This window comes from Coregonus clupeaformis, unplaced genomic scaffold (assembly GCF_020615455.1).
Source record: "Coregonus clupeaformis isolate EN_2021a unplaced genomic scaffold, ASM2061545v1 scaf1591, whole genome shotgun sequence".
Taxonomy (NCBI): domain Eukaryota; kingdom Metazoa; phylum Chordata; class Actinopteri; order Salmoniformes; family Salmonidae; genus Coregonus; species Coregonus clupeaformis.
In genome coordinates this window covers 7,918-25,037 of record NW_025535045.1, presented here as the reverse complement: position 1 = coordinate 25,037, position 17,120 = coordinate 7,918, and the positions used below count along the sequence as shown (strand labels likewise).

Sequence of the window (17,120 nt, the reverse complement as noted above, 5' to 3'; positions counted from 1 at the left end):
AAGTTGAGGTGAGTGTCCTTAGTCTAATTTAATAACTCACAGTTCCAATCCAACAATGCAGGCATGCAAAGTCTTCCTTCCTAACATGGACATAATAATATTATTTCACTAGGTCACATGATCAGGTAAAACTCTAGCTTACGTAGAGAGCAGCCATCTAAGATGACAATTGACCCAACCAGCTATTAGAGTTAATTCTGCTCTGGTGGGGTTTGCTTTGTGTGTGTGTGTATGTGTGTGTGAGTGTGTGTGTGTGTGTGTGTCTGTCTGAGTCTGTTGATAAAAGTGTTTGCAATTAATTTCCTCTGGGTTTAACATTAACAGCCATCTGGCAGGAGAGAGAGAGAGAGAGAGAGAGAGAGAGAGAGAGAGAGAGAGAGAGAGAGAGAGAGAGAGAGAGAGAGAGAGAGAGAGAGAGAGAGAGAGAGAGAGAGAGAGACAGACAGAGACAGAGACAGAGAAACAAAGATATATAGAGAGAGACAGCGACAGAGAGACAAAGAGAGAGAGACAAAGAGACAGAGACAGAGAGAGAGAACAAAGACAGAGAGAGAGAGAGACAGAGACAGAGACAGAGACAGATATAGAGAGAGACAGAGACAAAGAGATAGAGAGAGAGACAAAGAGAGAGAGACAAAGAGAGAGAGAGACAAAGAGTCAGAGACAGAGACAACAAAGACAGAGACAGAGAATGCATACATGTGTGTGTGCATGCTTGTGTGTGGGTCATTCCAGTCTTCATTGCACTATCTTTGTAGTCATTTATTAATAGTCATCCTAAAGTCCCATTTGTTGACATTCAACTTGTGTAAATACATTCAGTCAGAAACACATTGAACATGGTAAATAACAGGACAATGTAGCCTCTAGAAACAAAACCATCTACTGTCTTTCTCACTATTGTACTGTACATGCATGATACAGTAGAGACAGGAGTTTTTCTGGCTGTTTTATCCTGAGCAGGAAAAACTCTGGGCCCTGTGTATGAGATATGTAAAGATAGTCATGTCAGGAGTTGTTCATGGAAGTAAACGACTATATAGATGGCAATATGATTTAGGACTTTCATCATTTACATTCTGTCACACAGCTAATTATGCCAGCCCTGCAGTAAGACACCAGATTAAGCTATTAAGATATGTTAGTGCAGGGCTGGAACAGTGTTGGATCCCCCTGGACTAATGAGAGTGTCAGGCATGGGAGTCTGATTTGAGCTGCTCCAGCTCGGTGGAAGTACCAGTACCAGTTCCAGTACCAGTTCCATTCTTGGTTCCTGGTGTCTGTTTCCTTCCCTTCTGGAACACAGCTGCTATCTCCTTAAATGTCTTCCCTTTGGTCTCCGGCACACGCAGGTAGGTGAACACAGTGAAGCCAAACAACAGCACCGCAAACAGGACGAACACATAGCTACCACACAGAGCCTGGCGGGAGAGGTGGAGGGTAATGGGAAAGAGAGAGAGAGAGAGAGAGAGAGAGAGAGAGAGAGAGAGAGAATGGAGGGTAAGTTAATGGGTCTGTCGATCTGTCTGTCCGTCCCGCAGTCCGTCTGTCCGTCCGCCCATGCATCTTACCTCTATGTAAGGGAAGGTCATGCCTATGATGAAGTTGCTGGTCCAGTTGGTGCAGCCAGCCAGAGCTATAGCAGCAGGCCTGGGGCCCTGACTGAATAACTCAGCCACGATGAACCAGGGGATGGGACCAGGGCCGATCTCAAAGAAACACACAAACAGGAAGATGGCCGACATGCTGACGTAGGACATCCAGGAGTAGACACTCTGGGGAGGAGAGGAGAGGAGAATACCTCTGGTATGCAATCTGGTTTCTGCTCAGGTTATGGATGTGTCACTGCAACCTTGTAGGTCCTAAATGATGTCACCATTGCCCTTGATTCTAAGCAATGTTGTGCTGCTATTTTAATTGACTTGGCCAATGCTTTTGATACGGTAGACCATTCCATTCTTGTGGGCCGGCTAAGGAGTATTGGTGTCTCTGAGGGGTCTTTGGCCTGGTTTGCCAACTACCTCTGTCAAAGAGTAAAGTGTATAAAGTCAAAACATCTGCTGTCTCAGACTGCCTGTCACCAAGGGAGTACCCCAAGGCTCAATCCTAGGCCCCACGCTCTTCTCAATTTACATCAACAACATAGCTCAGGCAGTAGGAAGCTCTCTCATCCATTTATATGCAGATGATACAGTCATATACTCGGCTGGCCCCTCCCCGGATTATGTGTTGAACACTCTACAACAAAGTCTTTCTTAGTACGTGGTCCTCTGTAGCTCAGCTGGTAGAGCACGGCGCTTGTAACGCCAAGGTAGTGGGTTCGATCCCCAGGACCACCCATACACAAAAAATGTATGCACGCATGACTGTAAGTTGCTTTGGATAAAAGCGTCTGCTAAATGGCATATTATATTTATTATTATAGTATCCAACAAGGTTTCTCTGCCCTTAACCTTGTTCTGAACACCTCCAAAGCAAAGGTAATGTGGTTTGGTAAGAAGAATACCCCCTTCCCCACCGGTGTGATTACTACCTCTGAGGGTTTAGAGCTTAGTACTTGGGAGTATGACTAGATGGTACACTGTCCTTCTCTCAGCACATATCAAAGCTGCATGCTAAGATTAAATCTAGACTTGGTTTCCTCTATCGTAATCGCTCCTCTTTCACCCCAGCTGACAAACTAACCCTGATTCAGATGAACCATCCTACCATGCTAGATTACGGAGTGGGAGAGCCAAACTCCGGTGTGCTCCGATTCCTACCTATTCACCCGGGATACGCAAGGTGTTCGACACCTCTCGGGTGGTGTCGGGGCACGAGGCCAGGAGGCAGCTCACGGCCTGTCGGCAGGTTGACTGTTCGGTGGCAGACTACTCCGTGGAGTTCCTGACCTGGGCTCGAGAGGCAGGATGGGAGGAGGCCGCCCTGGTCGTCCTTTACGCTAAGGGGCTATCAGAGGGGATGAAGGACGAACTCTCCTTCAGGGAGCTGCCTGAGTGACTGGACGGCCTCATCGACCTCTCGGTGCGGGTAGACAATCGGCGTCGTGAGAGGGCACGAGAGAGGCATGACGCAAGGCGCGCCTCCGTGTCCCCCTATCAGTCCAGAGGCTTTCTACCGATTCAGGGAGGAGACGCCTCAGGAGGAGGCTATGCAGCTGGGTACGATGCGCCTGTCCAGGATGGAAAGGCAGAGGCGTCTGCGCCAGGGACGTTGCCTGTACTGCGGCCAGGCAGGTCACCACTGCGACTCATGCCCGGAGAAGCCGGGAAATGGGAGGGCTCGCTAGTATCGGGAGGGGTGCTAGCAAGCCGGAACCGAAACCTCAACTCCAGAGACTCCCAGACTTTTCTCCCTGTCAGGGTTCAGTGGGCCCGCGCTGCGCGTCGGGCGCATGCACTGGTGGATTCTGGGGCTGAGAGAAACCGGATGGACGCGGGGCTGGCCTAAGGGTGGAGCGTTCCGTTACTCTCCCTCTCCGAGCTAGTTCCAGTCATGGGCCTGGACGGCCGGCCATTGGGGTCGGGCTTCATCACCCGGCGCACTGTTCCCGTGCGTGTCCAGGAGGCGGGGGGGCTATGGGAGGATATCAGTTTTTCATTGTGGACTCTCTGGCGTGTCCCCTCGTCCTCGGGCTCCCCTGGCTGGTCACCCACAAACCCCGGATAGACTGGTCCACGGGGCGGCTCATCCTGAAGGGAGGCACCGCCCCCGTCCTGTTCCGGTCTCCACCGACCACTCATCAGCCCAAACTACTGTCCCAGACCACCTACCAGTCCTCACGTCTTCCCCGGGTCCCGCATTCCGAACTGCCTACCGCCCTAGCGGTGGTTGCCACTGGGAGGACGGCGGCTACAGACTCCGTCACCAGCCCAGACCTGGCAGGCGTTTCCCGGGAGTTTTGGGATCTGGGGGAGGTGTTTAGTAAGAGGCATGCCAAGGGCCTACCTCCTCATAGGCCATACAACTGTGCTATCGATCTCCTGCCGGGCGCCATGCCCACACGAGGGCGATTGTTTTACTTGTCCCGGCTGGAGACACTGGCCATGAGGGAGTATATCAACGAGGCACTCGTCGAGGGTCACATCCGTCCCTCTACCTCACAAGCGGGTGCAGGCTTCTTCTTCGTGGGGAAAAAGGAAGGTGGACAGCGGCCGTGCATTGATTACCGGGCGCTCAACGACATCACGGTTAAGAACCGCTACCCACTCCCCCTGATGACGACGGCATTCGAGTCGTTGCAGGGAGCCCGGGTCTTCACCAAGCTGGACTTACGTAATGCCTACAACCTGGTGAGGATTCGGAAGGGGGACGAGTGGAAGACAGCGTTTAACACACCCAGTGGGCATTACGAGTACCAAGTCATGCCGTTTGGTCTAGTCAACGCGCCTGCGATGTTCCAGGCGTTGGTCAATGACGTGCTCCGGAACCTCCTCGACTACAGCGTCTTCGTGTATTTGGATGATATCCTCATATTTTCGAAGGACATGAGTGAACATTTTTATAGGCGGTTCATTCGCAATTTTAGCTCCCTAGCCACTCCCCTTCGCCTGGATCCCGGAAGTGGGGAACACATTTGATGCGCTGAAGTGGCGTTTTACATCGGCCCCGGTCCTCGGGCATCCTGATCCGTCCCTGCCGTTCATTGTGGAGGTGGATACTTCAGACATTGCGGTGGGAGCAATCCTGTTCCAGCATTTCCTTCTCGGACGGTAAGACTCACCCCTGCGCATTTTTCTCCTGTCGGCTGTTCCCTGCGGAGCGGAATTACGACGTGGGGAACCATGAGCTGCTAGCGGTCAATCTCGCCCTGGGGGAGTGGAGACATTGGCTAGAGGGGGCCGCCCATCCATTTGTCATATGGACTGACCACAAGAACTTAGCCTACAGTTAGGGAGCCAAGAGGCTCAACTCGCGCCAGGCCAGGTGGGCGTTGTTCTTCACCAGGTTCCGGTTCACCATCTCATACCATCCGGGGTTGAAGAACACCAAGCCTAATGCGCTCTCCCGGCAGTTCGACCCCGTGGACCTGGTGGAGAGGGACGACCCCATTGCCCCCCCGTGTAGCTCAGTTGGTAGAGCATGGCGTTTGCAACGCGGGGGGCCAGTATGAAAAATGTATGCACTCACTAACTCTAAGTCGCTCTGGATAAGAGCGTCTGCTAAATGACTAAAATGTAAAATGTAAATGTCCCCAATGCCCTGATTGCTGCCCCAGTTTTGTGGGGAATCGATAGGCTGGTCAGAGCAGCCGATCCGGGAGGAGGTCCATCGGGGAGGATGTACGTACCCAAGGCTGCGCGCTCGCGACTGCTTCAGTGGGCGCACGCGTCTGACCTCACCAGCCATCCGTGGGGCGCCAGGACGTTGGAGTTCCTGCATAGGAGGTTCTTGGCAATCTGCTGATGGGGATACGCGCGCCTTCGTGGCTGCTAGCCCGGTGTGCGCGCTCACGTCAGCCCGCGGCAGGGCTGCTCCGACCCCCGCCTATGCCCAAGTGCCCCTGGTTCCACATCTCGTTGGATTTCATTTCCACCGGGAGACGGCTAAGTTGGTGGTGCAGCACGTTTTCCGGGTCCATGGCCTTCCCCAAGATGTGGTGTCGGATCGTGGCCCTCAGTTCACCTCCAGGTTCTTGAAGGTGTTCGCCACCTGCCTCGACGCCTCCGTCAGCTTGTCTTCCGGCTTCCATCCCCAGTTGAATGGGCAGATGGAGCGCGTCAACCAGGATCTGGAAGTGGTGCTGAGGTGCTACGCCTCCAGCAACCCAGCTACATGGAGTCAACGACTGGCGTGGGCAGAGTACGCCCACAACACCCTTCTCTGCTCATCCACCGGCCTGTCCCCCTTCCAGTGCCAATACGGGTACCAACCCCCCCATTCCCCGAGCAAGAGGAGGAGGCGGCGGTCCCGTCGGTCCAGGCCCACATCAGTCACTGTCGCCGCACCTGGAGGCAGGTACGGACAGCACTTAAGCGAGCCTCGGTCAGGTCTCAACTCCAGGCCAACCGCAGGCATCGCCCGGGACAGAGGGTGTGGCTCTCCACGCAGGATCTTCCCCTCCGCGTGGAGTCCAGGAAGCTGTCCCCCCAGTTCGTCTGGCCATTCAGAGTGGTCCGGCGAGTCAACCCAGTGGCCTACCGCCTGCAACTTCCCCCCACCATGCGGGTGCATCCCACATTCCATGTGTCCCTCCTCAAGTCAGTCACCACCTGTCCCCTGGCTCCCCCTCCTCGTCCTGTTCCCCCCACTGCGCCTCGTCGGAGGGCAGCCTGCTTTTACTGTGGACCGGATCCTGGACTGCCGGCGGATGGGGAGGGGTCTCCAATTCCTGGGTGCACAGGAGGGACATTCTGGACCCAGGGCTGATAACAACAGAGGTGAATGGCTGGGGCAGTTCGTCTGGGGGAGGGGGGCACTGTTACAGGAGGGGGTCGCAGTTCCGGAGCGACCCACTAGGTGTCTTCCTATTGGTGTCACCTGTTTCTATCTGATTCACCTGTGTATTTATTCCCTGCTAGTTTCACTATGCCAAGCAGTACTAATCAGTGTCTGATCGCGGGACGTATGGACAGGTACGTGAGAAGTGTTCTCCCTGTTTAGTTATTATTTCAGTCATAGTGAGTATTTCATATTTTTGGTTGTCTGCCTGTTTTTTGGAGTCTTCTTTGCTCCGCCTTTCTTTTTTGTGTAAAGTCCGTAATTTTGTATCCTGACTTCGGGACCATCAGTAAAGTTCCTTGTTTCATCATCTCTGCCTACCGCCTACTGTCTAACCTGCACCGCACCTGGGTCACACCTCACACCAACCGTTGCAAAGAGTGCTCTCGAGCGGCTAGATGTTCTTTACCATTCGGCCACCAAATTTGCCACCAATGCTCCTTATAGGACACATAACTGCACTCTATACTCCTCTGTAAACTGGTCATATCTGTATACCCGTCGCAAGACCCACTGGTTGATGCTTATTTATAACACCCTCTTAGGCCTCACTCCCCCCTATCTGAGATACCTACTGCAGCCCTCATCCACCACATTCAACACCCGTTCTGCCAGTCACATTCTGTTAAAGGTCCCCAAAGCGCACACATCCCCGGGTCGCTCCTCTTTCCAGTTCGGTGCAGCTAGCGACTGGAACGAGCTGCAAAAAACACTCAAACTGGACAGTTTTATCTCCCTCTCTTTATTCAAAGACTCAATCATGGACACTCTTACTGACAGTTGTGGCTGCATTGCGTGATGTATTGTTGTCTCTACCTTCTTACCTTTGTGCTGTTGTCTGTGCCCAATTATGTTTCTACCATGTTTTGTACTGCTATCATGTTGTGCTGCTGCCATGTTGTGTTGCTACCATGCTGTTGTCATGTGGTTTTGCTACCATGCTGTGTTGTCATGTGTTGCTGCCATACTATGTTGTTGTCTTAGGTCTCTCTTTATGTAGTGTTGTGGTGTCTCTTGTCGTGATGTGTGTTTTGTCCTATATATTTTTTTTTTATCCCAGCCCCCGTCCCCGCAGGAGGCCTTTTGCCTTTTAGTAGGCCGTCATTGTAAATAAGAATTTGTTCTTAACTGACTTGCCTAGTTAAATAAAGGTTAAATAAAATAAATAAATACAAATTATTTTACTCTGGAGGAACAAGAGATGGTTAACAAACATAGGAAACAGTCATATACAGACAGGAAATGTAACTCTCAAATACTGAAACCCTATTGGTAGAGAGATAGAGACAATTCATTTTGATTGGTCATACCAGGTAGACGAGGCCGACTGTCATGGCGACGGCACAGATACACATCCCTCCTAAACCAATCAGAGTCAATGTCCGTCGGCCGGCCCTGTCCACTAGGGCCACCTGCAACACACACACACATTTTAGTTCACTTAAACAGTATGACTGTTTGCATCACTGACCTACAAATGGTTTGTCTATGTGTGTGTGTGTGTGTGTGCGTGTGCGTGCGTGTGTGTCAATGTGTGTGTGTGTGTGTGTGTCTGTGTGTCTGTGTGTGTGTGTGTGTGCGTGTGTGTGCGTGTGCGTGTTCCGTACCGACACCATAGTAAAGACGGTATTGATAACTCCTACTCCAATGGTTGCATAGACAGGCTGGGTGACTCCTGCTCTCTCAAAGATGGCTGTTGAGTAATAAAAGATCTAAAGAGATAAAAACAAACATTATGTTTCCATCCAGTAAAGCAGAGTCATAAAAACCTCAATCTGACTCATCCATGCTGTTAAAACGATATAAAACAATATACAACAATATAAAACAATATACAAAGATACAATACACTCACTGGTGACTCAACACACACACACTTCACTCTCTCACTCATTCACAATCCCTCTCTTTTCTTCCTGTATTCTCTCTCTCAGACAGTTGTTCCCTCTCTGCCCCTCTCTCTCAGTAACTCACAGCGTTGATTCCAGATAGTTGTTCCCTCTCTCCCCCTCTCTCTCAGTAACTCACAGCATTGATTCCAGATAGTTGTTCCCTCTCTCCCCCTCTCTCTCAGTAACTCACAGCATTGATTCCAGATAGTTGTTCCCTCTCTCCCCCTCTCTCTCAGTAACTCACAGTGTTGATTCCAGACAGTTGTTCCCTCTCTCCCAGTAACTCACAGTGTTGATTCCAGACAGTTGTTCCCTCTCTCCCCCTCTCTCTCAGTAACTCACAGCGTTGATTCCAGACAGTTGTTCCCTCTCTCCCCCTCTCTCTCAGTAACTCACAGCGTTGATTCCAGACAGTTGTTCCCTCTCTCTCAGTAACTCACAGCGTTGATTCCAGACAGTTGTTCCCTCTCTCCCCCTCTCTCTCAGTAACTCACAGTGTTGATTCCAGACAGTTGTTCCCTCTCTCCCCCTCTCTCTCAGTAACTCACAGCGTTGATTCCAGACAGTTGTTCCCTCTCTCTCAGTAACTCACAGTGTTGATTCCAGACAGTTGTTCCCTCTCTCCCCCTCTCTCTCAGTAACTCACAGTGTTGATTCCAGACAGTTGTTCCCTCTCTCCCCCTCTCTCTCAGTAACTCACAGTGTTGATTCCAGACAGTTGTTCCCTCTCTCCCCCTCTCTCTCAGTAACTCACAGCGTTGATTCCAGACAGTTGTTCCCTCTCTCCCCCTCTCTCTCAGTAACTCACAGCGTTGATTCCAGACAGTTGTTCCCTCTCTCCCCCTTTCTCTCAGTAACTCACAGCGTTGATTCCAGACAGTTGTTCCCTCTCTCTCAGTAACTCACAGCGTTGATTCCAGACAGTTGTTGTGAGAGATGCATCATCAGGGCTACAAACAGCTGCTGCCTGTAGAGAGACGACCGCACCTAGAAGACCACAGACACACATCACAGCATTAATACAGGTCTGCAGACATATCACAGCATTAATACAGGACTGCAGACACATATCACATTATTAATACAGGACTACAGGCATATTACAGCATTAATACAGGACCACATACACATATCACATTATTAATACAGGACTACAGGCATATCACAGCATTAATACAGGTCTGCAGACACATATCACATTATTAATACAGGACTACAGGCATATTACAGCATTAATACAGGACCACATACACATATCACATTATTAATACAGGACTACAGACATATCACAGCATTAATACAGGTCTGCAGACACATATCACATTATCAATACAGGACTACAGGCATATTACAGCATTAATACAGGTCTGCAGACACATATCACATTATTAATACAGGACTACAGACATATCACAGCATTAATACAGGTCTGCAGACACATATCACATTATTAATACAGGACTACAGCCATATTACAGCATTAATACAGGTCTGCAGACACATATCACATTATTAATACAGGACTACATGCATATTACAGCATTAATACAGGTCTGCAGACACATATCACATTATTAATACAGGACTACAGACATATCACAGCATTAATATAGGACCACAGGCATATCACAGCATTAATACAGGTCTGCAGACACATATCACATTATTAATACAGGACTACAGACATATCACAGCATTAATACAGGTCTGCAGACACATATCACATTATTAATACAGGACTACAGGCATATCACAGCATTAATACAGGTCTGCAGACACATATCACATTATTAATACAGGACTACAGGCATATTACAGCATTAATACAGGTCTGCAGACACATATCACATTATTAATACAGGACTACAGACATATCACAGCATTAATACAGGTCTGCAGACACATATTCATTATTAATACAGGTCTACAGACACATATCTCATTATTAATACAGGACCACAGACATATCACATCATTAATACAGGTCTGCAGACACATATCACATTATTAATACAGGACTACAGGCATATTACAGCATTAATACAGGACCACATACACATATCACATTATTAATACAGGACTACAGGCATATTACAGCATTAATACAGGTCTGCAGACACAAATCACATTATTAATACAGGACTACAGGCATATTACAGCAATAATACAGGTCTGCAGACACATATCACATTATTAATACAGGACTACAGGCATATTACAGCATTAATACAGGACCACATACACATATCACATTATTAATACAGGACTACAGGCATATTACAGCATTAATACAGGTCTGCAGATACATATCACATTATTAATACAGGACTACAGATACATATCACATTATTAATACAGGACTACAGACACATATCACATTATTAATACAGGACTACAGATACATATCACATTATTAATACAGGACTACAGACACATGTCACATTATTAATACAGGTCTACAGACATATCACATTATTAATACAGGACTACAGGACTACAGATATATTTCATTATTAATACAGGACTACAGACACATATCACGTTATTAATACAGGCCTACAGACATATTTCATTATTAATACAGGACTACAGGACTACAGATATATTTCATTATTAATACTGGACCACAGACACATATCACATTATTAATACAGGACCACAGACACATATCACATTATTAATGCAGGACTACAGACACATTTCATTATTAATACAGGACTACAGACATATTTCATTATTAATACAGGACTACAGACAGATATCACATTATTAATACAGGACTACAGATACATATCACATTATTAATACAGGACTACAGACACATATCACATTATTAATACAGGACCAGACCAACATGATTAGACAGCTATACACCAGATGTTCAGTAGAGGAGATATTGAACGTACCAGGACGGCGATAGAGACTTGCGCCTCCTTCTCCACCTCCTCCTTCTCCCTCCTCATCTCCTCCAGATCAGCCGATGGGTCATACTCTCCCCTTCAGACGACGCAGACCTACAAATGCATGCACATACAGCATGTGTGTATTTTTTATTCAATTATTATTTATTCAGGTTATTCTTATTCAGATCATATATATTTTCTAAGAGAGAGCTGATATTTCTACAGTACGTACTCTTCTTGGCCTCCCTCCACCATGCCTCTCTTGATGTAGAGGTATCTGGGACTCTCAGGACACAGTGGCAGCAGTAGAGACTGTAACACAGCAGGAGCTCCAGACAGACCCAGCAGCACCGGCCAGTAGTAGTCATTACCCAGGAGGAACTCTAGACCTAGCACCTGGGGGACAGGGGGACAGAGATGAGGGACGGACACAGACAGTGACAGGGGGATGGAGATTAGGGACGGACACAGAGAGAGACAGGGGGACAGATTAAGGACGGACAGTGACAGGGGGACCGAGATTAGGGATGGACACAGACAGTGACAGGGGGATGGAGATTAGGGACGGACACAGAGAGAGACAGGGGGACAGAGATTAGGGATGGACACAGACAGTGACAGGGGGACAGAGATTAGGGACAGACACATAGGTGTGTGTGTGTGGTCTTACCTGACTCAGTAGTATACCAGTAACAATAGCCAGTTGATGTAAGGTTCCCAGAGCTCCTCTGTAGGCCATTGGAGCTATCTCCCCTATATACATAGGAACTAACCCTGAGGACAGACCTGAGAAGGAGAGAGAGAGAGAGAGAGAGAGAGAGAGAGAGAGAGAGAGAGAGAGAGAGAGAGAGAGAGAGAGAGAGAGAGAGAGAGAGAGAGAGAGAGAGGGGGAGAGAGAGAGAGAGAGAGAGAGAGAGAGAGAGAGAGAGAGAGAGAGAGAGAGAGAGAGAGAGAGAGAGAGAGAGAGAGAGAGAGAGAGAGAGAAAGGAGAGAGAGAGAAAGAAAGAAAGAAAGAAAGAAAGAAAGAAAGAAAGAAAGAAAGAAAGAAAGAAAGAAAGAAAGAAAGAAAGAAAGAAAGAAAGAAAGAAAGAAAGAAAGAAAGAAAGAAAGAAAGAAAGAAAGAAAGAAAGAAAGAAAGAAAGAAAGAAGACACTTTATGGAACCCAAAGCCTTCACTATTTCATCCTGGAATATCCAAGGCCTGAGGTCATCTGCCTTTGGCCTAAAGAGCAGGAACCTGGACTTCACCAAATAAATCGGAAATACATGGTATAGAGGAGACGGACCCACTGGTTGCCCTCTAGGTTACAGAGAGCTGGTAGTCCCATCCACCAAACTACCAGGTGTGAAACAGGGAAGGGACTCAGGGGGTATGCTAATTTGGTATAGAGCAGACCTAACTCACTCTATTAAATTAATCAAAACAGGAACATTTTACATTTGGCTAGAAATTCAAAAGGAAATGATCTCAACAGAGTAAAATGTCCTCCTGTGTGCTACCTATATCCCCCCACTATAATCCCCATACTTTAATGAAGACAGCTTCTCCATCCTGGAGGGGGAAATCAATCATTTCCAGACCCAGGGACATAGTCTGTGGCGACCTAAATGCCAGAACTGGACAAGAACCTGACACCCTCAGCACACAGGGGGACAAACACCTACCTGGAGGTGACAGCATTCCCTCCCCAAATCCCCCTAGGCACAACTACGACAACATAACCAACAAAAACGGGTCACAACTCCTGCAGCTCTGTCGCACACTGGGTATGTACATAGTCAATGGTAGGCTTCGAGGGGACTCCTATGGTAGGTACACCTATAGCTCATCTCTTGGCAGTAGTACGGTAGACTACTTTATCACTGACCTCAACCCAGAGTCTCTCAGAGCGTTCACAGTCAGCCCACTGACACCCCTATCAGACCACAGCAAAATCACAGTCTACTTGAACAGAGCAATACTCAATCATGAGGCATCAAAGCCAAAGGAACTGAATAATATTAAGAAATGCTATAGATGGAAGGAAAGTAGTGTCGAAACCTATCAAAAAACAATTAGGCAACAACAAATTAAATCCCTTTTAGACAACTTCCTGGACAAAACATTCCACTGTAATAGTGAAGGTGTAAACTTGGCAGTAGAAAACCTAAACAGTATATTTGACCTCTCAGCATCCCTATCATATCTAAAAATCTCTAACAGAAAACCGAAGAAAAGTAACAACAGTGACAAATGGTTTGATGAAGAATGCAAAAACCTAAGAAAGAAATTGAGAAACCTATCCAACCAAAAACATAGAGACCCAGAAAACCTGAGCCTACGCCTCCACTATGGTGAATCACTAAAACAATACAGAAATACACTACGGAAAAAGAAGGAACAGCATGTCAGAAATCAGCTCAATGTAATTGAAGAATCCATAGACTCTAACCACTTCTGGGAAAATTGGAAAACACTAAACAAACAACAACACGAAGAGCTATCTATCCAAAACGGAGATGTATGGGTAAACCACTTCCCCAATCTTTTTGGCCCTATAACAAAGAACAAACAGCAAAAAAATATACATGATCAAATGCAAATCTTAGAATCAACTATTAAAGACTACCAGAACCCACTGGATTCTCCAATTACATTGAATTAACTACAGGACAAAATACAAACTCTCCAACCCAAAAAGGCCTGTGGTGTTGATGGTATACTCAATGAAATGATAAAATATACAGACCACAAATTCCAATTGGCTATACTTAAACTCTTTAACATCATCCTTAGCTCTGGCATATTCCCCAATATTTGGAACCAAGGACTGATCACCCCAATCCACAAAAGTGGAGACAAATTTGACCCCAATAACTACCGTGGGATATGCGTCAACAGCAACCTTGGGAAAATCCTCTGGATTATCATTAACAGCAGACTAGTTCATTTCCTCAGTGAAAACAATGTACTGAGCAATTGTCAAATTGGCTTTTTACCAAATTACCGTACGACAGACCACATATTCACCCTGCACATCCTAATTGACAAACAAACAAACCAAAACAAAGGCAAAGTCTTCTCATGCTTTGTTGATTTAAAAAAAAGCTTTTGACTCAATTTGGCATGAGGGTCTGCTATACAAATTGATGGAAAGTGGGGTTGGGGGAAAAACATACGACATTATAAAATCCATGTACACAAACAACAAGTGTGCGGTTAAAATTGGCAAAAAACACACACATTTTAAGCCCCACCCTCTTCAACATATATATCAACGAATTGGCGAGGGCACTAGAACAGTCTGCAGCACCCGGCCTCACCCTACTAGAATCTGAAGTCAAATGTCTACTGTTTGATGATGATCTGGTGCTTCTGTTACCAACCAAGGAGGGCCTACAGCAGCACCTAGATCTTCTGCACAGATTCTGTCAGACCTAGGCCCTGACAGTAAATCTCAGTAAGACAAAAATAATGGTGTTCCAAAAAAGGTCCAGTTGCCAGGACCACAAATACAAATTCCATCTAGACACCGTTGCCTAGAGCACACAAAAAACTATACATACCTCTGCCTAAACATCAGCGCAACACAGGTAACTTCCACAAAGCTGTGAACGATCTGAGAGACAAGGCAAGAAGGGCCTTCTATGCCATCAAAAGGAACATAAAATTTGACATACCAATTAGGATCTGGCTAAAAATACTTGAATCAGTTATAGAACCCATTGCCCTTTATGGTTGTGAGGCCTGGGGTCCGCTCACCAACCCAAAATTCACAAAATGGGACAAACACCAAATTGAGACTCTGCATGCAGAATTCTGCAAAGATATCCTCTGTGTACAACGAAAAACACCAAATAATGCATGCAGAGCAGAATTAGGCCGATACCCGCTAATTATCAAAATCCAGAAAAGAGCCGTTAATTTCTATAACCATTTAAAATGAAGCGATTCCCAAACCTTCCATAACAAAGCCATCACCTACAAAGAGATGAACTTGGAGAAGAGTCCCCTAAGTAAGCTGGTCCTGTTGTTGTTGTTGTTGTCCTGGGGCTCTGTGGGGTCTGTTTGTGTTTGTGAACAGAGCCCCAGGACAACAACAACAACAACACAATTAGACCCAACCAAATCATGAGAAAACAAAGAGAGAATTACTTGACACATTGGAAATAATTAACATAAAAACAGCGCAAACTAGAATGCTATTTGGCTCTAAACAGAGAGTACACAGTGGCAGAATACCTGACCACTGTGACTGACCCAAACTTAAGGAAAGCTTTGACTATGTACAGACTCAGTGAGCATAGCCTTGCTATTGAGAAAGGCCGCCGTAGGCAGGCCTGTCTCTCAAGAGAAGACAGGCTATGTGCACACTGCCCACAAAATGAGGTGGAAACTGAGCTGCACTTCCTAACCTCCTGCTAAATGTATGACCATATTAGAGACACATATTTCCCTCAGATTACAGAGATCCACAAAGAATTCGAAAACAAACCCAATTTTGATAAACTCCCTTATCTACTGGGTGAAAAACCACAGTGTGCCATCACAGCAGCAAGATTTGTGACCTGTTGCCACAAGAAAAGGGCAACCAGTGAAGAACAAACACCATTGTGAATACAACCCATATTTATGTTTATTTATTTTCCCATTTCTACTTTAACTATTTGCACATTGCTACAACACTGTATATATACATAATATTACATTTGAAATGTCTTTATTCTTTTGGAACTTCTGAGTATAATGTTTACTGTTAATATTGATTGTTTATTTCACTTTTGTTTACTATCTACTTCACTTGCTTTGGCAATGTTAACATACATTTCCCATGCCAATAAAGCCCTTAAATTGAAATTGAAATTGAAATTGAATTGAGAGAGAGAGAGAGAGTCAGTACCAGCCTTGTTCACACTTGTAGTGATCAGGATGTAATGGACAGAGCTGGGCCAAATACTTATTTCCTGTTGTAGTGTGTGACTTCATTTATTGATTACTCACCACAGTAGAATCCCATGACACAGCGTCCAGCGATGACCAGGATGTGAGGTTTCCACATCTTAGCCATCCCCATCAATAGACCTGCTATTACTGCTAACACATTCACCATCAACATGCCCTTCACCCTGCACAGACAGCATAGGCATTAGCTCAGTGGCTAACACAGTCTTGTGGCATACAGACGACCCGAGTTCAAACACAGTCACACAAGCGCATTCAGTTTCATCTTGAGACAGATAGATGAAGAGGGAGGTAAGGACGCTCACACACACCTTCCTCTCAGGTCTCCAACGAAGCCCACCAGGAAGGACGACACCACACCCCCGATGGAGAAGATTGACACAGACAGAGACCAATACATGACCACAGACGGATGCACTTCCTGCTTCCTTGTCTCTGTATCATTCTCTGATAGGAGACGCTCCTCAGGGAGCACCCCCAGGGACCGCCCATAATGCTGCTCAATCACCTAGGAAACAAAGTAAAAGTTTATAATACTACTAGTTGTTTACTCATTACTATAATAAACAGTGTGGGTGTACCTTCTGTGGTGCATTGATGACTCCCAGGCTGTATCCATACTGTAGAGAACCCAAGACTGCAGAAAACACTGCTAGGGCTAGAGTGCCTGTCAGCTGCTGTAGGACACAGAGATATTAAAAGGTGCCTGTAATGCTCTGACCTAGTGTGCAGGGAAACAGTTGTATGCACCATGCTGTCCCATTTGCTGTAAAATACTGTTAATAACAGAGCAACAAAACTTCTTCACATTACTCAGTGTTACTGTTTCCTGATTAAACTAATCAAGGGATTGATATTTAGTTGACTAGTTCAATTAGGTGTGTCACACATGCAGTTAACAAAAATATATGGACATTTCTGCTCTGTCCAAAATTACAACCA

General features: G+C 46.5%; 1 protein-coding gene across 1 annotated transcript; it reads right to left on the bottom strand.

The window, feature by feature from the left end:
* Window positions 1-747: 747 nt before the first annotated feature.
* Window positions 748-16,855, bottom strand: LOC121587446 (solute carrier family 2, facilitated glucose transporter member 2; the record flags this gene model as incomplete). Its single annotated transcript, XM_045218452.1, is given in 11 exon segments — window positions 748-1,421; window positions 1,572-1,775; window positions 7,752-7,853; window positions 8,049-8,153; window positions 9,240-9,320; window positions 11,240-11,347; window positions 11,465-11,632; window positions 11,907-12,022; window positions 16,218-16,342; window positions 16,490-16,686; window positions 16,760-16,855. Coding segments are annotated over 11 exon segments (1,533 nt in total), but the record flags the coding sequence as incomplete, so codon positions are not given.
* Between the last annotated feature and the right edge of the window lie 265 nt (window positions 16,856-17,120).